Here is a 23,105-nt window from a genome sequence, read left to right as displayed (position 1 = left end):
TTGCCCTATCAACTGAGGTCTTTCCTCATAGAGCTATCTATGGACATGGGAAAGAAAAGCATTGCTTCTACTGTTTACACAGTCATCTAATCGCATGGTGATTTCAGCAACCCTGTGAAGTTGGGCTGGTATTACTACACCCTCTTCAAGAGCCAGCATAAGGGAGGGGCTGGGGAGCCACCACCGTGCAGTGGAGGGATCCTCCAGGGATTTCATACCTTCTTCTTCTAGAGCATCATTTTCTTTTGTCCTATATCATCCATGTGGATCAGAAAGCATTCCTTCTGCGGAAGCCTACTGACTTCTAATGCTATATATATATATATTTTCCTCGGGACAACATATTCTTTTATTGTGGTAGAATACATGTAACGTAAAATTTACCATCTGAACAATTTTTAAGTGTACAATTCAGGGGCATTAAGTACAGTCACATGTTGTGCAACCATCACCCACATCCATCTCCATTCCTTTTTTATCATCCCCAACCGAAGCTCTGTCCCCATTAAACACGAATTCCCCATTCTCCTTTCTCCAACCTGTGTTAACTTCTATCCCTTTTTCTGTCTCTATAAATTTTACTATTCTAGGTACTTCATACAGGTAGAATTACACAATATTTGTCTTTTCTGTATTTGGTTTATTTCATTTAGCATAATGTCCTCAAGGTTCATCATACTGTAGCATGTATTGGAATTTCATTCTTTTTCAAGGCTGAATAATGTTCCATTTCTCTACATACCACATTTTGCTTATCCGTTTATCTGTGGATAAATAGTTGGGGTGTTTCTACCTTTTGGCTATTGTGAATAACGCTGTTATGAACAATATTGTGCAGACATCTTTTTGAGTTCTTCTTTCAATGCTTGTGGCTATATATGTAGAGGTTGAATTGCTAGATCAAATGGTAATTTTATATTTAATTGTTTTGAGGAACTACCACACTGTTTTCTACAGTGGCTGCACCATTTGACATTCTCAGCAGCAACACACCCTTATTCCTATTTCTCCTTATTCTTGCCATTATTTTCTGTTTCTTTGATAATAGGAACCCCAATAGATGTGAAGAGGTACCTCATTGTGGTTTGAATGTGCATTTCTCTGATGATTAATGATGTTGCCCTTCTTTTCGTGTGTTTATTGGCCATTTCTGCATCTTTGGAGAAATGTCTACTCACGTCTTTTGTCCACTTTTAGATCAGGTTATTTGTTGTTGTTGCTGTTGAGTTGTAGGAGTTCTTTATATATTTTGAATATTAAGTCCTTATTAGATATGCGATTTGCAATTTTTTTTCTCATTCTGTGGACTTCCTTTTCACTGTCTTAATAGTGCCCCTTGATGTACAACATTTTAAAACTTTGATAAAGTCCAACTTATCTATTTTTTCTTTTGTTGCCCAAGTTTTTTTTCCTGGGATAAGCTGTCATATCCCAGGAAATCATTGCTAAATCCAATGTCATGAAGTTTTCTTCTTTGATTTTTTCTAAGAATTTTATAATTTTCATTCTTATGTTCAGATCTTTGATAGATTTTTGTTAATTTTTGAGTATGGTGTAAGGTAGGAGTCCAATGTCATGCTCTTATATGTGGATACCCATCTAATGTTATATTTTTGAAAATACTGTTTAAAACAAAACTTACTGTTTTCCTGGGCATTCTCTAGGCAATTTATGACAGTGGTGGCTTATTTTGCACTATTAAGATTTCTAGTTTATGTTCTTCCACACCGTAAAAGGCCGTGGCAGAGGAGGGAGCTAAGGTCCTGAAGAGTTGCTTTCTATATAAACTCAGCATAGACAACTCCAGACTTCAGAACCCCTTGACAGCCACACTGTACACCCTTATAGAGCAAGAATCCAAGTCTTCTCAACTTTGTTTTTTTCAATTATCCTGCAAACATAGTGAATACAGTTGTAATTAGTTATGATTGGTATAATTGACCGTGGGCTCTTTAAATGGGGCAGTGTGCTGAAATTGACTGGGCTGCAGGGGCAGGCTGAAGCTTCCCTAGCTCTCTTCATAGACTTCTTTTGCAGCATGTATTACATTTTTGGGGGGAGATCGTTGATTTATGTGTCTGTCTCCTCACTACAATGCAAACTTGCTATCTTTCTAGTGCCTAGAACAGTGCCTGGCACAGACAATTTATTAAACTAAAGTGAACCAATAGCATTACCTCTTCCTTACTTCCAAGTTAATGTGCAAAGGCAGAAGATGAGCAGTAAAATCTTGCTTTACTTACAGTGTCATCTTAACTGCATTGCCAGCTTTATACAATGAAGGCTGATGATGATATGGCTCCAAATGACAGTTATTAGATTTTCAAGGATTTTCTAAGTTTGTATCTTTATTAAAAAGAGAAAGAAGCCAACTATGACAAATCTTAACTCCCACCTCCTACTCAAAGAAGATGGAATCTTTTAGGATAAAAGTCTTAGATTAAGCAGCCAAATACTGACTTCTCAAAAAAAATTGTAATAACTCCATTCATAGAAATGAGATTATGCTGTAACATTCTTACCATAGTCCTGAATATGTGAATAAAAGATGCTGTGTATTTTCACTTAGGACAGATGTAAGATTTTCATATTGTTTACATTTTCCCTAAATGAGAAATGTATGAACACTTCTGCCCTTTTATTCCTGCACCACGGACCATGAGTCAGGGCTGCTAAAGGTAGCCTTATTTTAGAGATTGCCTAAAACCGGACTTATATGAAAAGGGGATTTTTAGCTTTACTTTTCAGAAATCCCAAGTCCATATCCAGTCAGCTCTCTTCCACAAAATTATTTTCTTTTCTTTAGAAAATATCACATTTCATATCAAGTTATTAGAGAGAAACGGGAAGCCTGAGCAGGTGACTGGGTGGTGGACGCCCTGTGTTTCTAAAGCAATCCCTTTCCCTCACCTGAGACCTTGCCTAGGTTAATGGGGGCTCCATTGAGAAAGTCAAGGAACATGAAGCATGAATATTTACATATTCAGCAGAGAGTAAATGCATCAGCAAATGATGAGGTGAGATACAGTGTTATCCCACTGAACTAGTTCCCTTTTGCTCATCTCCCTCCCTGTTACTCTCCAAGGCTGAGTTATATTCAGCTGAAGCACAATTTGAAGAATACGAAATAAGATGTGATTTGGTGCCACCACTGTCAATCAACAGTGCTTTCCACCTAGACTGCTGTGCCTGTCCCAGTGGCTGCTGTCCTGGTGCCAGGGGCAAGAGGAAGACTGCCTTTTTTCCAGCTTTCCCTGGCTTGACCACACCCCCCAATTTAAGGAGGCAGCTCTATTAGAAACATTATGGTCTTTGCATCCTCTTAAGCTACGGAGCAGAGGATTCCCGCAGGTAGTTGGAAAGAGACCACAGACTTTGAGGGAAGCTCACTCAGGATCTGCTCTCCGGCAAAGTAGTAAGTGAGGTGTGTGTCAGTTTCTGCCTAAAACTTTTCAGTCCATTTTCCTTTTCCTGCTTTAAAAAAATTTCTGTGGAATTAAAGAGTATGTCAGTAGGGAGATTCAGGATACAAGTGAGTTTTCTCTTTCTCTTTTCACATCTTTCTATATTCCCATTTAATTGTTTAACAATTTTCAAAAATACTTCCTAACCTCGTCAGAATAGTCTGAAAGCAAGACTATGTTTTTAAAAATGTTCCCTGCTTCACAAAAGTAAAACCATGCACGTTTTAGATACCCGTAGATTACTTGTCAGAAACCCTGATTTTTTTTTTTTTTTTTTTTGCAAATTGGAGCACTTCCAAAGAAATAAAGCTGTAGTTAAATATATAAATTTCTTTTTATTCTCTTTCACTCCTAGTAAATCTATTGTTTTACTTTTTTCTCCTGCTAGTAGTTTAATGAATTGCTTTTAATAGAGAGGAAATTGCTACAAGTTTGAATCTTGCTAGCCAAACTAGCCTGTTTGGTGTTTTTCTCTGTCTTGGGACTGACCTGCAGTTGTCCAAAGATCTACAAGTTCCTCAGTCTGTTGTTGAGACATGGTGTGGGTGTGGGCCGCGGTTGTCTCAGAGTTAGGGAGGTATTTCTTGTCCCCACGGTAGAGCTGGACTCAGTGGCAGGAGATGTCGATGGCAATTCCTCTGCATCCGGTGATTTTATCTGGCCGTGACACTTTGTATGTGACTCCTCACCCACCGTTAAAGGTCTCTGTTACCAACTTTCAAAGTAGTATTTTCTTCAGGCAAACTTAAAAGGGTGCTGGGTCACTGAAATCAATGCATTCTATTGCAGGATTTCTTTATTACCTTTTGGGTAAGTTTTTGTTTTTAATCTCAAGTCCATTTTCCTTCTTACCTTAGACCACTGCCATGCAACTGAGAAAAAAGTATTTGTTAAACAGCGGGAAATACCAATTCTAAAATGATAACTCCAGCAGCTCCATTTGATTTGTAAAATTACTGATACTATAACTCTTTCATCAGTTGTGGTTTTGGATTTGGTGGCCTATTTTTACCCAAAGAGAAAACGCTTTTTCTTCAGGGGCCGTGGGCTGTGCACAAGGGCTGCAGGGTGGCCACTGCTGCTGTTGAGAGTCTTGCTCACCTGTTGTTCCTGAATGGAGGGAAGGGAGAGCTAATGAGTTAATGTCTGCAAAGTGCTTTGAAGATGAAAAGGTCTTTTCATGTGTTCAGTAGTGCAGTTATTAATATTAATATTTGAAGAAGCATGCTGCTTCTAATTGTAAATCAACTACTTCCATCCTTGCCAACTCAATAGTGAAATAAACAGTTCAGGCAGCCATGCAGCCTCTTCCGTCCTGGTTCCACTGCTGAGGATGTGGGAAGCCAAGCCGAGAGCCTGATTATGGAGGGGGCATCTTTGCCCGGCAGGCTCCTTACACGGAGGTGCTAGTTGCTGGCTGTGAAAGGATGTCCTGAGGCAGAGCCTGGGGGAAGCTGGTAGAGGGGTGGGATCCTTTGGCATCTGGCAGTCTGTGGCCAGAGCACCGACTTGGCCCGGTGGCCGGTCCCGGACGATAATGGAGTTCAAAGGCAAGTAGGGTCAGAACTTGAACCAGCGCTGGGTCAGAGAAGGGAAAGTGGCTGTGCACTTGGATTATGTCAGTGATTAGCTTTGTAACAGAGAACAGGGATTGAACGTGTCTGTGCCTTCTTCCCTTCATCTCTAAAAGGTGAGCAATCATTTGCGCCCCACCTGGTTTACAAATATGAGAGAATAGAAGTAAACAGCATAGGGCTATGAAAAATCAGAGTGCCAGTGAGGTCAAGGACTGTCTGAAATAATACTTCAACAAACTGGGTGTGTGGGTGCAGGTCCTCTCGCCTAGGGGAGGGTGAGGCAGAAGGCAAAACACTGCAAACAAATAATCAACAGATTTCTCTCTTTGATTGCACTGGTGAAATTTCTTACTGATAACTGAGGTTCTGATGTACCTTGTGATTTTATTTATTGGTGAATAGATCTGTTTTCCATAGTGACTATCATTTTCTAATTACCCGTTCAAAATTCCCAACTGTTCACATCAAACAGCAGAAGGGAATGATTACGTCCCACGAGCTGGGACCCTTCCTTCCTTCCTTGCTTCCTTCCTTCCTCCCTCCCTCCCTTCCCTCCCTTTCTATCTTTCTTTTCCTTTCCTCCCTCCCTCCTTTCTTTTTCTTTCTTTCTTTCTTTCTTTCTTTCTTTCTTTCTTTCTTTCTTTCTTTCTTTCTTTCTCTTTCTTCTTTCTCTTTTTTCTTCCTCTTTCTTTCTTTTCTCTCCCCTCCTTTCTTCTTCTCTCTCTCCCTCTTCCCTCCTCCTTCCCTTTCCTCCCTTTCTTTCTTCATTATGGAAATTATAAAGTATTTAGCATTTGAGCAAAATTAATGTGGTATGCAGCAATTTAGTGGCATTTCAGGGAAATCTCTTAAGTTTCTTCAATCCTGGGAAAAATTAGATGTGAAGACATAACTTACTTTTTGCTTCCTCATCTCCTTTATCCCTGCTGTACTGAAAGTATAGCTTATTGAACTCCACCTTTTAATGTAGATGATTTTCTAGTTATCATATCCATTCTTCTTCATTTCACCTAAGGAAGAATACTCAGCCCTAACGTTTACTGAGCACTTGGTATGTTCCAACATCCTTGCTAGGTGCTTTGCAGGGACTGCTTCATTTAATCTACAATGAAGTTTTGAGGTGGGCACTCCACTCTCGTCATCCCCATTTACCAGGTGGGGACTCTGAGGCTCAGTCATATGACCACGTTAACTCATGGTGGACCCTGATTAGAGCCAATGGAATGTGAACCCAGAGCTTGTGATTGGACCTGCATGTCATAGGAATCTAAGTAACTCTAAGACATTTACACAAATTTAGGATAGATTTTTCTGCTTAGACTGATTTGCTTATCTAGGAGAACACTGGATTAAGCCTGTTTTCTGAAGTGGTATCTGTGGATTACTTATTCATTGTTATGAAGATACTGACTTTGAAGAAAGACTACCCAGGCCTAGTTTCCTGGGTAAGTAAGTCAGTCCCTTCCCTGACAAATATCAGTTTTATTTCTACTCCATGCCCAGCCTTGTGCTGGAGACCGTACCAAACACAGAAGAAACAATATGTAAACTCCATTTTTAAAATTAACACAATAATCTTTACTAGAAAAGAGGATAAAAATGAAAGACAATATAATTATTAAGTAGTGTAGTATAACCTATATATGCTTTGGGAGTTCAGGTAGAAAAAAATGGTATCTAGAGCAGTGAGGGAAGGATGTTTCTGATCTGCCTTTTTTTCAAAATAGGATAGATTTCATATTCCAGTAATCAAGTGTTGGAGCTGCCTTCAGAACTTAGAGGGAACAGGCTGGGTAGTACTTACTAGCATGAGAGTAAGCAACAAACATTTAGTGCAAATGTCAGGAAAATATTCCCAATGGGGAGGAAAAAATATATAAATTTTCAAGAGATGTGGAAAGGTAGAAAACTCCAGAATTTTGGTCTTTTTAGAGATTTAAAAGAGATTTAGTCTTTTTAGAGACTTAAAAAAAACTTTTCACTTTGAAATAATTCCAGATGCATAAAAGTTTGCAAAACAATGTACAAAAAGTTTCCAAAACATGTGAGTCTTTTACAATTGTAAAAAAAAAACATATAATGCAAATAACTCTTTTAAATTATCTCTTGGCACCTCTTGTAATCCTTAATCCAAATGACTTCTGTTGATGGGAGAAAGCACCATTGCCAGTTTCTTGATAAAAGGGACCAAATAACTAGAACCATGTCTTCTTAGGAAAAGCAAGAAGTCTTGGCAGATGTGCATCTGGCATATGGCTCCTGAGACACTGACAGGTCCTGAGCTACTCAACTCTCCCCAGCCGGGTTTGTATTGCACCTGAGGTTACCAGCATCTGCTAAGCCTTGGCACAGAAGTCTTGTCTGTTCCTCCTTGGGCTCTGCCTCCTAAACACCTACCTTGTTATAATCACTCATGAGTTCAACCAAGTTAGTCCAGCGCTGCCTTGCTACTCACAGTGAAGTCCTCTGACCTGCGGCATCAGCACCACGTGGGAGCTTGTTAGAAATGTGGAATGTCTGGCCAGACCTCAGACCTACTGCAGCAGACTGCATTGTAACAGGATCCCCGGGTGATTCATATGCACATTACAGTTTGGGAGGCACTGCTCTAAAGAAAAAGCAAAAACAAATGAAAAAGCAAAAATGAAAAAAATGAACAAACAAGAAATCTTGCACTATTTTCCGCAGTGCTTTACTACTTCCTTATATTTGTATCTAGTTGCTAAAGCGTAAGTCCACAAAAGATTGACATTATATCAAAAAGATGTTGGTTTAACTCAGGAAGCTGCAATATTTCACCATTTGTGCTATGCAATCTTTCAATGAGTTAGTTCTCCAACTGTAAGAAAAATGCTTACTTCTTGGTTTTATGCATAACAATGGTACAAACAGACTACCATTAAACAGAAATTGTGGCTCTTTTCTTCTGCAAAATTCTTGACTAATGCTACTCAACCTATGATTATGAAAAGGAATCCTGTTTTCATGACTTGAATACAAGTCTTTAGAAAAAGAGATGAGAGATTTAGCTATCCATGTTCTAGCTCTAACACTTAAATAACCTCTGCCATGTTGGGCAGTAGAAAAAAGTAATTAATATAAAACAGTAGTGTTACTAATTAGTGACATTAGTAAGCATTTACTAATGCTTACTAATTGCCAGGCACTACTGATAAAATAGCAATAATAACAATTATTATTTATTGACCATTTTTACTATTTATACAGCATGCTGCTAAGTATTTGTGTTTTGTATGATCCTCCTCTATAATCCTGAAAGTGTTGATATTATTACCTGCATTTTATAGTTGAGGAAACTGATTGTGAGGTTAAGAAATTTGCTCATGGCCATACACGCAGCAAGCAGTTCTACGTTCACCCATAGTATGTAACTCCAGGGTTCTTGATCACTGCTAAACACGTAACCTCTTGGGACTCAGTTCATTGAAATAAATGAGAAGATTGATGAATTTTTTCCAACTCCAAAATTCACTGGAATTGCACAATCCCTCTTTATATAAGAATGCTAGCAAGCTGTTTAGCATTATACTGAGAAATTGGAACCTTACATTTCGGGTAATAAAACAAATGAAACTCCACCATGAAAATCACAATCAGACATAGTCCAAGAAGTTGCTTGCTGGATTTGAGAGATCTAAGGCAGCTGGTATCTTTTAGTTCAATTTTAAAGGGGCATTATTGCAACTATCCAGTCCCCTCTCATTGTTCTTGTAATATCTCTCTCTATTTATGGTGCCTCTCAGTTTTGTTGAGAATTCCTTTAGAGCTAGAGCCAAGTCTAAACTCTAGATTATGTCTGACATGCTTCACAGGCTAAGAGTCAAAATGTAATTCTTTAAAATGCTAGTCTCTTCAGAGGTTTCATTGGCAGCAATCATTGGATTAGAGTTGACGTTTTTAATCTCGTGGCCCTTCTTTGCATTTGACTTGGAAAACAATCTCTTATTTCATGGCCTCTATTATGACCATTCTTGTGAAGCAAAGAGTACTCTACATTATTCCTCCAGCTTATTCTTTTTTCGTTGTGAGGTTCTAAGTAAAACACAATCCTTATTTATTTATTCAGTTATTTATGAGTACTTACCATGCTTCTGGCTCAGGAGTACATCCTAAGGCCAAGTGTGATCATTTGTTGAATTTCATGGTAAAATACAGGATTTGAGGCATAGCATTTGTACACAGGCTATGGCCACTTTTACGGTAAGGCAGTGTATTGAATATTACCTTTGATCTTCAGGAAGATGTTCTGACAGAAGCATGATTGACTAGAAAGTTTAGATTGTTAGTATTTCAAAGGTTTCAGAGACTAGAATTGGCATTTTCTTAGTTAGATTCCTAGACCTAAGAGTCGGCAGGTTTTAATGTATTTCCTTGATGCCTAGGAGAAGCAAGACCTTTCTGTCCATTGTTGACAATGCCATTTCAATACTGTATCGTGAGGGATTTGTTTCCACTGAGAAGGAAATGCATAAAATAATCTATGAAGCATTCCTTATTTCTTCACAGCTATGGTATACCAGAGTAAAACATCTTCTAGTCTTTCTCTTTTTCAGGAGATAGTAGTGAGTTACTCCTCAAGGAAGGGTAAAACAATATACTGTTTAAAATTATAATGACATGAGTTCATTTTAATATTCTAAGAAGGATTCGTTGAGCTATGTCAATTCATACAGGACTTGAAAGTGTTATGCTTAATTAGGAGATGGGTTTATTTTTAGAGAAATAGGAGATGGATATGACTCATTTCCATTTAAGCAAGGGTTGGCGGAATAATTATAGTGAAGTTGTGAAGAAACAAAGACTGAGATGTCAATTGTACGGTGAGTTGCTGCTCTATGACCTTAGTGAAAGAATAAATGCACGTAGCTTAAGACACAGAAGCCAGTAGCCCATAATTTGGAACACTGCCTTCATTTGTCAGTGCTGGCTACTTAAAATAAGAAGGAATATTCACTACTACTCTAATGTTGGATTACTTAGTCAAGCAAATGAGGTTCTTATAGATTTAGTAGTGAGACAGAAAAACCATCTTCTGTTCTTCTAATCCTTTTTCTTTTCTATGCGTTGTAACCAAAAAGTTTCCATGGGGAGTAAGGAATGTTCAGCTTTCCTAGATATGATGGATCTTAAACCTGAGTTCTTAGAGAATTGCATTTGGGAGCTTTTGTTACAGTGACAGGTCAGGGAAGACATCTATTCAAATGATTTGAGAAATACACGTGGGCTACTCATGAGAATCAGAAAGAACACACTGAAGGAGTATAGATGAACTCATCAATCTGGTACATCCTATAGTTTAGAGAAAAGTGCCATCTTGCTTGTAGTTAACTCTTGAGAAGCCTAACCTCAGGGTCACACAAGGACACACTTCATCACAGGGATGATTTTTTTTTTTTTTTTTAATGTCCAAACGATAACTTACTCTCTTGGATAAGCTCAGGACACACAAGGATTGTACACACAAACTCTGTTTCAAGTACTTTAGGTACTTTCCCTCATTTAGTAAACAGACACTTGTTGCATGGCTACTATGTGTCATCTGAAAAGACACCATCCTTACTCTCAAGTTACTCATCATTCAGGAGCAGAAACAGGCATAGATACAGGAAGTGTCATGAACTTTGTTACACCGTTACAGTAAATCCCATGGAGGGGCATCAAGGAGGTCCATGCAATTGCCAAAGAGGGTAGGGGGGAGGGGAAAGCTTCCTGAAAGAGGAGATACTCTGAGTCTTCAAAAATACATTTCTATAGTATTCAGAAAAAGGAAATTAAAACTCTATACATTGTAGATTAAAGATGTTGCCTTGGTAGCCCAGGTGTTGCCTTTAGTTTGGCAAAAGTGCTATTGTTTGGAGCAAGTTTTTTTACATGGCTAGTTGTTTTGGACACCAAATTCTTTTTTTTTTCAATGGAGTTTTGCTCTTGTTGCCGGGTGGGAGTGCAATGGCGAGATCTCGGCTCACTGCAACCTCTGCCTCCCAGGCTCAAGCGATTCTTCTGCCTCAGCCTCCCAAGTAGCTGGGATTACAGGCATGCACCACCACACCTGGCTAATTTTGTATTTTTAGTAGAGATGGAATTTCACTATGTTTGTCAGGCTGCTCTTGAACTCCTGACCTTGGGTGGTCCACCTGCCTCGGCCTCTCAAATTGCTGGAATTACAGGCGTGAGCCACCGAGCCCAGCCCTGGAAGCCAAATTCTTTTGTCTCCTGTATTCCAAGCCAAAAGGACGTGCTTTTTGTTTGAATTGATAGGAATCCTAAATTATTGACATTGGGATAAATGCTCATTGGAAATCTATTCAAATTTTGCATAGTTTTCAAAGAGGAAAGGCTGGGGTGAGGGGTGGTGGGGAGAAATCTACATTTTCTGCCACAGCTTTATTGTGCTTTTGAATTCCCCATGTGCCATCTTCATACCCAGGATATGTTTTAACCATAATTTGTTGCCTATGAAGCTAACATGAAGAAGAGAGGGCAAGTTGAAATTTAAAACATGATGCCTTTGTCAGTGGGAGTCTAATTTTGGCTGGTCTATTATGGAATGCAGTTAGTCAATATGTATTCAAATATGGAATGCATATTTTCTTTGTCCCCAAAATGCTCCTTTTCGGCATTTAGTGGGAATGTAAAATATTTTAGGAATTTTTATAATGACAAAGAATTGGGGACAAATTAATTATACGGTAATAAGAGGCTCTTTAAAAGTATGATATATACATACAATAGAATACTTGGCAGTCATCATCTTTAGGATAGACAGCCACATTTATCAACAGAGAAAAATGTCCATAGCATTATGTTAAATGTCAGTGAACAAAGCAGGTTACAAAAGAGGATGTGGAGAATAATCTCATGAAGGTAAAATTGTAATCACGTGTGTGTGTATGACATCTATGTTCGTTTAGATAGATTAAAAAATACCCAGAAGAATATTGAACAAATTATTAGTATAATTATCTCTACATGGTGAGGTTTCAGGTGATTCTAATATCCATCTGTTACTTTTTTGTATTTTAATTTTTGCGGTAACATTGTATTAGTTTGGCAAAAACTACTGATTTCAAAAGAATTTTGTTTTCAAAAGAAAAAAATTAAAGTGTAATTTACTTGGTATTTACCTAAAAGCATAGTTTTTCTTTTAGGAATACATAACCCCAAATGAAAAAGGCTTAACTGATGTCAAAGTTATCTAGAAATACAGCCAAGCAGGGTCAGAGTTGATGTGAACTGGATTCAGCCTTGATTCAAGCTTGGTCTCTTTGGGATTTCTTGTTCTTCTGCTGCCTTGGCCTGAACAGTCCCTCTCCTCCCTAATTTTTCCTTTATTCTGTGTCTCTCAACCTGCCCTGCCCTGCCCTGGCAAGCTTTGGGTGAAAGGAAGTGACAGCCTACAGGTCCTGGCCGGGTTGCCAGTTTGGGGAGGGTGGGAAGTTGGAGAAGTGGTCACTCGCTCTATGAAGAATAGAACTCTCTAGAATCAAGCAGAACCATAGTTTTAAAGTGATTTTTTGGACATGAGACACCCACATAAGCCAAAGTGTTGACTTTTTTGTCTTCTCCATCGCATGCTTGTTTCTGTCCTTGCCATCCAGGGTGATGAGGGTGCTTAGAGAAGCATCTTCTCTCTCTCTTTTTTTTTTTTTTTTTTGGCTTTTTGGCAGAAGAGAATTCCCTCCCACGTGACAACTACTTGAACATCAGCTGCACCAATTTTTTTCTTAGCATTGCACACGTTCATTGCATAAATACAAAGCAACTGTGGCATCTGAAGATTTACTCCCCAGCTAAGCAGCATCCATGAGACCTGTTTGGGTGCAAAAATGATTTGGACGCTGGGTAACAAAGGTCTAGAGAAGCATCTTCCCTAAGCACAGGAGGAGGCTGAAGACCAGGAGTCTGGTCTCAGCTTGGCCAATTAGCAGCATCGCCTTAGTCTTTCTCCTCATTTGTAAAAAGAGGGGTTTACACGGAAAAAGTGTGTACAAGTTTTCTAACTTACACTATTGTATTTAACAGTTATCTATGTGCCAGCTACTTTCCAACACTGGCCTAGGATCCAGGGATCTGGAGTGAATAAATGAACTAAATCTCCCCTCTTGGGGAGCTTAAATTCTAACAGAGTGGACTTTGGAGAAGACAACGAACAAACACCTAGGTGTCAGAGTACGGAGAAAGGTGCTGCTATTCATATGCGGTGATGGGAAAAGCCTTCTTAGATGAGGTGGCATAAATAGCTATGTGAATAGAAGGAAATGGTTTTCCCTTAGAAATGGATCATGAAACAAACTGATTATTTCAAGTGGTTCTTTATCTAGACCTGCAATCTATTCAGATTCTCTATTTTGACGAACAAATATATTCATATCTGATCTACCTCTTACATTTTTAGTCTTGTGAGACCAATTCATTCATTTATTCATTCACTGATTTAAAAAAACAATGAGTTTCCATTATGCCCCATGGTCTGTCTTAAGTGCTGAAGACAAAAATGAAAAAGGCATGGTGCCTGCCTTCAAGTAGCTCAGAATTTAGCTGGAGAGACAAACAGAAGCAGATGGTAATAAAACAATGTGATACGCACCGTGATGGAAATACACTTTGGGAACATAAACAAGGAGCCGCTAACCCTAGCTGGGGTGAAGGGTGGCTCAGGAAGGATTCCAGGCTGCAATAACCTCTGAGCTGAGCCTAAAACCCTGAGGAGGCAGGGTTCACTCATCTTGAGGGTGGATGGGCATTCCTAGCAGAGGGGGTAACATGAGAAGGGCAGGGGAGTGAGACCTGGCAACGTGTGCCTAAGAAAACAACAGAGTTCCATGTTGCAGTGGAGGGTGCAGGGGTCATGGCGAGAGGGGGCTGGAGAGGTGGGAGGGAGCATGGGGGGGCACAGCAAGCCACAGTCCAGAGCAGGGCAGCCTCCTTTCCGACCCACTTGTCCTGTGGCTAAGGTGGCGCAGGTCCTTTTCAAGAAAAATAAACTCAGCTCTGCAAGACCCTCTGTTACCAAGCGTCCAAATCATTTTTGCACCCAAACAGGTCTCATGGATGCTTCTTCGCTGGGGAGTAAATCTTCAGATGCCACAGTTGCTTTGTATTTATGCAATAAACGTGTGCAATGCTAAGAAAAAAGTTGGTGCAGCTGATGTTCAAGCAGTTGTCTTGTGGGAGGGAATTCTCTTTTGCCAAAAAGCCAAAAAAGAAAAGAAAAAACAAACTCTACTAAAAAAACTACCTAAACACTTCATTTACTTCTTCTGAGAAGGTTTACGTCTCTAGCAGCTGTTCTGTGTCACAATCTACAAGTGGAAAAAGGGCGGGTTCTTTTTTTCTTTCTCCAAAAAAATAATAAAGCAGCAATCCATTTCTGTCCAAGAGTTATTTCCTGAGACGAGAGCCCTTGAGAGCCCTGGCAACTCCCTCTTGTCAGTTTCCTCTCTGGGCAAAGGGCTTTTCCCCAAGGGAAGTGTCATTCATACAGCCATAGCTTCAAGAATACAGTCCAGCACAGAGTGCACCAGATGTTGGGCCAGAGCTTTCTTCTCTCACTCTGTCAATGAGAAGAGAAAACATATTTCCACTGACCCCTTTTCCAGGAGTGTTGCTATGAGGGGGAGTGTTGTCTGGCCGGCAGACAGAAACCCTTGGTATCTTTGAGGTGGGCTTCAGGATGTGGCTGCCAATTCCAAAAGTCCTTTCTCTTAGAAATACGTAAGTAAAATAGGCATTTGAAAGGTGAAGGTCCTTTGCCGCTTGTGGGACTCTAGGGATGATTTATAGGGCCATGTGGTTACACCTTGCTCTATGCAATCTTTCACAATTTCCTATTCCCTGCACCCAGCAGAACTGACTGCTTCCTATTTCTTTTTCCATATTGTTGGCCAACTACTTATCACATTACGCTATAGTTATGTGTGAGCCTGTCGATTCCACTGCCTGAAGATAGAGATCCTGTCTTTCTCAGATTTTTCCTGAGTCTGATAGGATCTAAGGGCCGTGAGGTCAGGAATCCTTGTTTACTGGTGTGTTTCAAGTGCCCAGGGCCGTGTCTGGCACATAGTGGTGCATAGTGATTATTTACCAAATGAATAAACAAGCCACTAACAAAGGACGCCTATTACATGATTGTTGGATAAATACAATCGTACTCCCTTAACTGTGGTTTTGCTTTCCGAGGTTTCAGTTACTCTCCCTCAACCAAGGTCTGAAAATAGGTGAGTACAGTACAGTAAGATATTTTGAGAGAGAGAGAGAGAGAGAAACCACATTCAATAACTTTTGTCACAGTATATTGTTATAATTGTTCTAGTCATGTATTAGTTATTGTTGTTAATCTCTTACTGCGTCTAATGTATAAGTTAAACTTTATCATAGGTGTGTATGTATAGGAAAACACATAGTATGTATGGGGTTCTGTACTATCTGAGGTTTCAGGCCTCCACTGGAGGGTTTTGGAACAAATCCTATTTGGGTAAGGGGAGACTACTGTAACTGAGGTCTGTGAGGACTCAGGAGATCCTTGGGGCTTTTTTTGGAGGAAATCAGAGGGTTGAATGTTTACGTGAAACAGCATTCCCACATCACTGGGGGGATTTCCAAAAAGTATTCATTTCTAGAAGGTATTAGTTGCCCTGCAGGACCCTGGAGGGATGATCAACATTTCCCTAGGGAATTTGATTGTGGTTAAGCCATTATCATATGACACAATCAATGTTGTTAACTTTTATGTCTCATCCAAAGATCTCAAAGTAGATCAAAAACTTTGAAGTGGGATATATGGTTTGATGATGATTCATCAGGACTTTAAAACTTGATTCTAAGAGTAAAAACGAGGAACACTTTGGTGGGAAAGGAGCCATGGAGCTCAGTGAGATGATCCTCACAGTGTATGGTCAGGACAGGCATACCTAAACCATGTGACATGCATCTTACTCTTATTTCATGCTCAGTGCCTGGTACAGAGTCAGACCCATCATAGGTACTCACTGTTCTTGGAAACAAACACTGAGTAGTGACCCCTGACGCAGATGTTAACAATGTCCCTGGCCTAGGGTACTTTGAGCTTTTCCTACCATTCATCTTCACCAATGAGGAGCTCTTCCTGGGGTGGTTTTGCTGTAGTGGAGATCAATTTCCTAAAAAACTAAAGGACAAAATCTTGATTAACATAGTCTAGCTATCCAGACCCTTAGTTAATTTTTTAAAACTAATGTTATTTTGACTGCATTCTACATTTGGAAGAAAAGACATAAGAAAAAGGCAAAGTTTTAGTTAAAAACACAAAGTATAGTTCTAGGATAAGTTATGTCTTCAGGAGGTTTGTAGCTTACATCCCTTAACCATATGATATTAGTAGCTTTGTGGTTGCAGCCCTTAGGCAGTATAGTTTTATATTGCCAAGCCTGTTTAACTATATCATTTAAACATTTAAATACATTTCATATGAAAAAAGGGATCAAGATGGTGAACCAAACTACAAATTGAACATAAGACATTTCTTAGTACTTGATTTTTCTTGAAATGTATCAGTTGCTTTAAATGTAGAATTAAGGAAAAGGGCAGACAAATACAAACTGGAAAGCAGTGAAGTTAAAGCGTCACTTCCTAACAATAAGAATTTGGCCTCTGAGTGGTATGCCTAGGAATTTAATCTTCAAGATTATTCAAGAATGACTTTTTAAATGCATAGTATTAAGTTTATGAAAGTGTGTAATGAACTTTCGAAAGTATTTAGGTCAACAGAGATGTTCGATATATAATGATGACCAGTAGCTAGCTGGAAAATCCCTTCAGCCAGAAAATTGCTCAAGCATTCTAGTCACTCAGACTTCCAGTGTAGAAAATAGCTCTCAACAAGTTATTTAATAGCCCTTCTCCTTTTTTCAAGATCAATAATGCTCAATCCCTTTTGCAGGGTTTCTCTGTGTTTATCTGTTTCTTGGGGTACTGGGTGACATACCTCTTCAGGAGAGCTTTTTCCATCCTTCCTTTCTCCAATCCTTTCTATGTTTATTCCTTTATCAATTAATTTACACCCCAACTGTGTATTGTATGCCTACTTATCTGCCAGGCCTGGTTGTGGGTGGGGGAGACACACGAGAACTGGTTCCTGCCCAGAAACCCTACAAAAATGTGCCTCTTGTGCACTGGTTTACTGCTTGCTGTCTGCAGTGTGTAGACATGGTCTGTTATCCATGTTACCTTGCAACCAGGGAACTGGTTCTGTCTGAGGTCTGCTCTTACCGGTGCTGGGGGTTAGTCACTGATCTTTCTGAATTTCCATTGCTTTCCCTGCCATGCAAAGAAGTGAACTGGTTGGCTCCTAAGGAGACTTTTATTTCTAAGGTTCGTGTCTTCCTTGTGGATTCTAATCCACAAACCTGTGAGCATCCAGAGGCTCAGCCAACGCCTTCTCTCACACAGGTGCTGAGAGCAGAATGAGCTACTTTGTGGATTCTGCTGGGAGCAGCCCCGTCCCTTACTCAGCGGCTCGTCCTGCAGTGGTGGTGAGTGGTGGCCCCTTCCCTGCCCCTTTGCCCACACAATCTTCTCCCCTCCTCCTTGTGCTTCCTGTATCCTGACCCCCAGTAGACAGAGAAGCCAGGAACCTGAACTCCAAGGTTCGAATCAGCTTTGAATCTTTTGGAGGATGTCAATTGTAAGATTATCTATGATTTTATCAGCATATAAAAGAAAAACAAATACTGATGGATTTGCTGAAGAAGTTTTAGTATGTTTGAGTTTGAGAGAAATGACTCAAATATGATGAACAGTTAAAGCCAGTTGATTTTCACTGCCCAGTTCATTTGATGAAGATTTTTTACATATTGATGTACCTTATTCCTATACATATTATAATTGAACTTACTTTTGGCCTCAGACATAAAAAGCCAATAATGCAAGTTTTCTAATCACAGACTTTAAAAGTGAAAATGGAATATGACAATAAGTTTATGGAAAAATTTCATAAATCCTAGAATAAGAGGGGACAAAGAAACTTTAAAATAGGACTGGATGAAGTTTTTTGTCCGTAGGTGAGAAGATCCTTGCCCAAGCTATATGCTGATCAATAGAAATGCTTTGAAAAATTTCTCAAAAATGTATTGTGTGAGGATCTTATAATGTTGATATTGATCAGTTCCAATATTAAAAGACACTAATATCAGCAGCTGTGTCATTAATTATTCTTTCTAAATTCTGTTATGTTTTTATTCAAAGATAGCCATCATAAATATTGAATTTTTTTTTCTTACAGTGAAATACGGACAGATAAGTTTATTTTAGTTATTTTTTCTTTTTCTTTTTTTTTTTTCTGTCACTCAGGCTGGAGTGCAGTGGCACAATCTTGGCTCACTCCAACCTCTATCTTCTGGGTTCAAGCAATTCACCTGCCTTAGCCTCCCAAGTAGCTGGGATTACAGACCTGCACCACCACGCCTGGCTAATTTTTGTATTTTTAGTAGAGAAGGGGTTTCACCATGTTGGCCAGGCTGGTCTCGAACTCATGACCTCAAGTGATCTTTCTTTGAGATGGTCTCGCTCTGTTGCCCAGGCTGGAGTGCAGTGGTTTGATCTCTGCTCACTGCAACATGTGCCTCCCTGGTTCAAGCGATTCTCCTGCCTCAGCCTCCCAAGTGGCTGGGATTACAGGTGCCCACCACCACGCCCAACTAATTTTTTGTATTTTTAGTAGAGACAGAGTTTCACCATGTTGGCCAGGCTGGTCTCAAACTCCTGACCTCGGGTGACCCATCCACCTCGGCCTCCCAAAGTGCTGGGATTACAGGCGTGAAGCACTGAGCCCAGTCGCAAATAAGTTTATTATATTATTATTATTATTAACTTTTCCCAGTACATTTATGGATCTGAATTAACACCAATAAACAAGAACGCATTTCTGACTTGTCTTTGACTGTCTTGCCAGAGATTCTGTATCGTTTTTAACATTGATTAAAGTTAACTATGACACAGTTAACTGTGACCTCTCACTGTAATTGTATATTAAAAGACCTGAATTGTTTAAAGTTTTTTTTTTTTTTTTTTTTTTTAGACGGAGTCTTGCTCTGTCGCCCAGGCTGGACGGAGTCTCGCTCTGTCGCCCAGGCTGGAGTGCAGTGGCGCGATCTCAGCTCACTGCAAGCTCCGCCTCCCGGGTTCACACCATTCTCCTGCCTCAGCCTCTCAGAGTAGCTGGGACTACAGGCGCCCGCCACCACGCCTGGCTAATTTTTTATATTTTTAGTAGAGACGGGGTTTCACCGTGGTCTCGATCTCCTGACCTCGTGATCCGCCCGCCTCGGCCTCCCAAAGTGCTGGGATTACAAGCGTGAGCCACCGCGCCCAGCCTGAAGTTCTTTTTTTAGCATTAAAAAAACCAAAATCTCTCAGTAGCTATTCTATGTTCAAGGGAAAAGACACATTTTAAGGATGATTGAGACATCTCTCTTCAGTAGCTGTTTTTACCACATTTTTCTTCTTTTTAAAATGGCTTCTGTGTTCATGTAAGCACCATTTACTTTTACAAAAAATTAGAATCAGAAAAAGGTTTAGACGATAATATATATCAGAAATATGTTTAAACTGCCCACTCCCCAACACTCCACTACACGACAAGTCCAGGCAAGGAGTCACTCGAGTTTGCTTAGTAGCGATTGCCAAAGGACTTGCAGTTTAAGATCATATCGAGGGCTGAAGAAGTTGCCAGAAAAGGGCTCCTCCTCCTTTTCCTCACGTAGAGGTCATCATTTAAAGTTAACACAAATGACATTAAAATTTCCTTAAAGATGATATTGTAGAAATTTGTTAAAATAAATAATGATATTGTGATTTCAGAGCAAAATGTGTCATTGACTTGAAAAATAAGATTTAAAAGCCAGTCCATGTTAATTCTATTTACAGGTACTATAATCAAATTAAAACAGATTAATATTTTGGCTAAGAATGAAATGCCATGGCTGGGCTCAGTGGCTCACACCTGTAATCCTGGCACTTTGGGAGGCTGAGGCGGGCGGATCAGTTGAGGTCAGGAGTTTGAGACCAGCCTGGCCAACATGATGAAACCCCGTCTCTGCTAAAAATACAAAAAAAATTAGCCAGGTGTGGTGGCACATGCCTTGTAATCCCAGCTACTCACGAGGCTGTGGCATGAGAATCGCTTGAACCCAGGAGGTGGAGGTTGCAGTGAGCTGAAATTGTGCCATTGCACACTCCAGCCTGGGTGACAGAGCAAGACTCCATCTAAAAAAAAAAAAAAAAAAGAGAAAGAAAGAAATGTCACACAAATATGTACTTAGTTTAGACACTGAAATAAAAAGCCTATTATAAGTATAAAAGTTGCAGATATAATATAATGTCATCCTAGGCAGGGTATCTCAAAATTGTAGGAGAATAAAAAAATCCCAAACCAAATAACTCTAAGTGCATAATTTCAACTAAAGACACCTCCCTGCAATTGAACACCCTGGATATTTTAAATAAATTTTGAATGGCTTCCATTGGTTTCAAACCAAATAATCCGTTTACTCTCACCCATGACAGCCTTATCTGAAAAACATTAACATGTGAGATCCTTTTCACTACAAAGTTCAAAGTTGCTTGGGTAAAAGCAGAAGGTTGCACAAAAGAGCTGCTGAATTATTGTTCTTGCACTTGCACTCCTAACTTCTCTCTGGGCCTCAGTTTCTCTGTCCCTGAAACGATTTAGGCAACCTTCCAGAGCAAGCAAAGAAGCCCTTTAATTTTTTCACATACTCTTTCTCTAATAAAAATTAAGAAGTAAATAACACTTATTAGTATAAACTCAAGTTTAGTAACCAACTCAAACCATAACCTCTAACTTTAGACTGGGCTGTAATAAACAGAGAATCTGTAAATTGTCTACAAAATATAACCTTAGGACATTGGCACTAGAGACACCAGCAAACAAACCTCACATTCAGTTGCAATCTAAGATACCCTGGAGGGGTAAGCATAGCTTCATTAACTTTCCTAGATAAGAAAGTCAGAGCCCCAGGCAACCAGAGTCTTCTCAGTTCTGTTGGAGCCTCCCTGTCCAGAGCTCAACCCGTGGTGCTTAATCCAATAATCCAATTCCTCCTACCTGGTGCCCTAGTGTCTGATTTAGTTAGTCTGACACACCAAAAAAAAAAAAAAAAAAAAAAAAAAAAAAAAAAAAAAAAGAAACTCTGTCCCATGTATGGTAAATTCAGAGTGAAAAGAAAACCATGAGAGTAGTGGGGTTTTCAGTAGGGGGTGCTTTTGTCCCCCAAAGGGATATTTGGCAATGCCTGGAGATGTGTCTCATTGTTAAAATTTAGGAGGTGCTCCTGGCATCAGAGTAGAAGGCAGGGATGTAACTGAACATCTTTTAGTACATAAGACAGCCTCCTATGACAAACAATTATCCATCCCCAAATTCTGATAGTGCTGACGTTGAGAAACCTGGTCTAGAGTAGCCACAGATCAAACTTGAAAGCAGAATGGGACTGTGTGTACAGAATGCTGTAAGCAGGTCTTGGTTACTAGTAAATTATTGCTTTAGAAAGGGAAATCTAACAAAAGAAAGTAAGACTGTGTTCCTGCTCCGAGGGGCTCTTACTTAGCATGCTGCATTAGTTGGCCAAGAAACAATCTCTTCGAAAATAGGATGTCAATATTTTCTGCGCCTGAAGACAGCTAAGTCTCGGAGTCCTTGCTTATAAATTAGAGGTCACATTAACGTTATCTGGTCATTTGCTGTGGAAGAATGCTTGGAAATCATGGGAGCCACAGTGGTTAAAATCCATGCCAGCCTCAGGTAATCATGGTTTTGCACAGAATTCACATTCTCTGCCTCAGCGTCAGTTTCTCAAAAGCAGGACTCATGGTTTCCCCATGCGTAAGGCCAGCCCTTCAGGAGGCCATAATGAATGAGGTGATGTCACAGTGGGGAGGCGGAGAAGCAACACTTTGGGAAGTTGTCTGGCCATTGTGTGGGAGGGATGACCTTTCCAGGTACTTCTATGGGCTGTGTGTCAGGGACCCTTTCATCCATGGGGAGGAAGCGCTCCTTCCTGTTATGCTGCCTCTGCAAGCCCAAGCCCGCTGTGAGCCTGGAAGTCCCTTGCAAGCCCAGTACTTTTGTCCTCTCATGCGTCATTCTCCCCTTCACAGCACTGTGCTGGCCCAGCTGAGAGTGGCGGGAATGAGCGGGCTGGGCTGCTCTCAGCTTTGACTAAACATGGCCCAGCCTGGGATGTCTCACCGGCAAGGAGGATGTGCGGAGGGATCCTGGGGGATTAGTGACCCTTTGGCCATGCGGGCTTTAGGAAACACCTTGGGCTGTATAGAGGAAAGGAACTGCCCACTCACCTCCTCCCAGAGCCACAGACTTTGGGGGATAGAACAACATGCTCGGGCAGGAGTGGCCCACTGTGCTCCACCTCAGGGAAGGCACCTATGCCCAAGAGGCTAACTACATATCCCCAAGTGCCAGAATTTCCTATGATAAGACTCTGGGCTTAAGGGACATCCCTGGTAATTTGAGGGTGAAGTAACTGTATTAAAAACTCCTCACTCTTGGCTGGCCGCGGTGGTTCACACCTGTAATCCCAGCACTTTAGGAGGCCAAGACAGGTGGATTACCTGAGGTCAGGAGTTCGAGACCAGCCTGGCCAACATGATAAAACCCCGTCTCTACTAAAAATACAAAAAATTAGCCGGGTGTGGTATTGGACGCCTGTAATTCCAGCTATGCAGGAGGCTGAGACAGGAGAATCGCTTGAACCCAGGAGGCGGAGGTTGCAGTAAGGCAAGAGCATGCCACTGCACTCCAGCCTGAGCAACAGAGTGAGACTCTGTCTCAAAACAAAAACAAAAACAAAAACAAAACCCAAAAAACAAAAAACTTGCCACTCTTTCACTCTCCCTAAATCAAATGTGTTTCTCTTAAAACATGGTCCCTATGTTGTTTCAATGAAAACAGGGGTTCAGAAACTGTCCAACAAAAGACTGTTTTTTGACTTGTGAATTTATGCCATGAAAGCCTTCAATGTTGTATAAA

The 23,105-nt window shown here is 40.2% G+C and overlaps 1 protein-coding gene and 1 long non-coding RNA gene across 3 annotated transcripts in view; one reads left to right on the top strand and one right to left on the bottom strand.

Annotated features, from left to right (window-relative positions):
* The first annotated feature begins 3,337 nt into the window (after nt 1-3,337).
* ETS1 (ETS proto-oncogene 1, transcription factor) overlaps nt 3,338-23,105 on the top strand; it is a 128,351-nt gene continuing 108,583 nt past the window's right edge. For both annotated transcript variants that reach the window (XM_016922254.4, XM_063784604.1), the window contains exons 1-2: nt 3,338-3,424; nt 17,489-17,571. In XM_016922254.4, coding sequence (XP_016777743.1) covers nt 17,503-17,571 — 69 coding nt within the window. In that variant the 5' untranslated portion in view covers nt 3,338-3,424; nt 17,489-17,502. The remainder of the gene's footprint in view (nt 3,425-17,488; nt 17,572-23,105) is intronic.
* On the bottom strand, nt 5,739-21,937 carry LOC134807394 (uncharacterized). Its single transcript, XR_010147706.1, has 3 exons — nt 21,663-21,937; nt 16,052-16,208; nt 5,739-7,649 (listed from the first exon to the last, which is right to left on the bottom strand). It is a non-coding gene; the product is annotated as an uncharacterized LOC134807394 (long non-coding RNA).

Source organism: Pan troglodytes, chromosome 9, assembly GCF_028858775.2.
Source record: "Pan troglodytes isolate AG18354 chromosome 9, NHGRI_mPanTro3-v2.0_pri, whole genome shotgun sequence".
Lineage (NCBI taxonomy): Eukaryota > Metazoa > Chordata > Mammalia > Primates > Hominidae > Pan > Pan troglodytes.
Note: the sequence above shows the minus strand (reverse complement) of the source record. Positions and strands in the feature narration are given on the sequence as shown.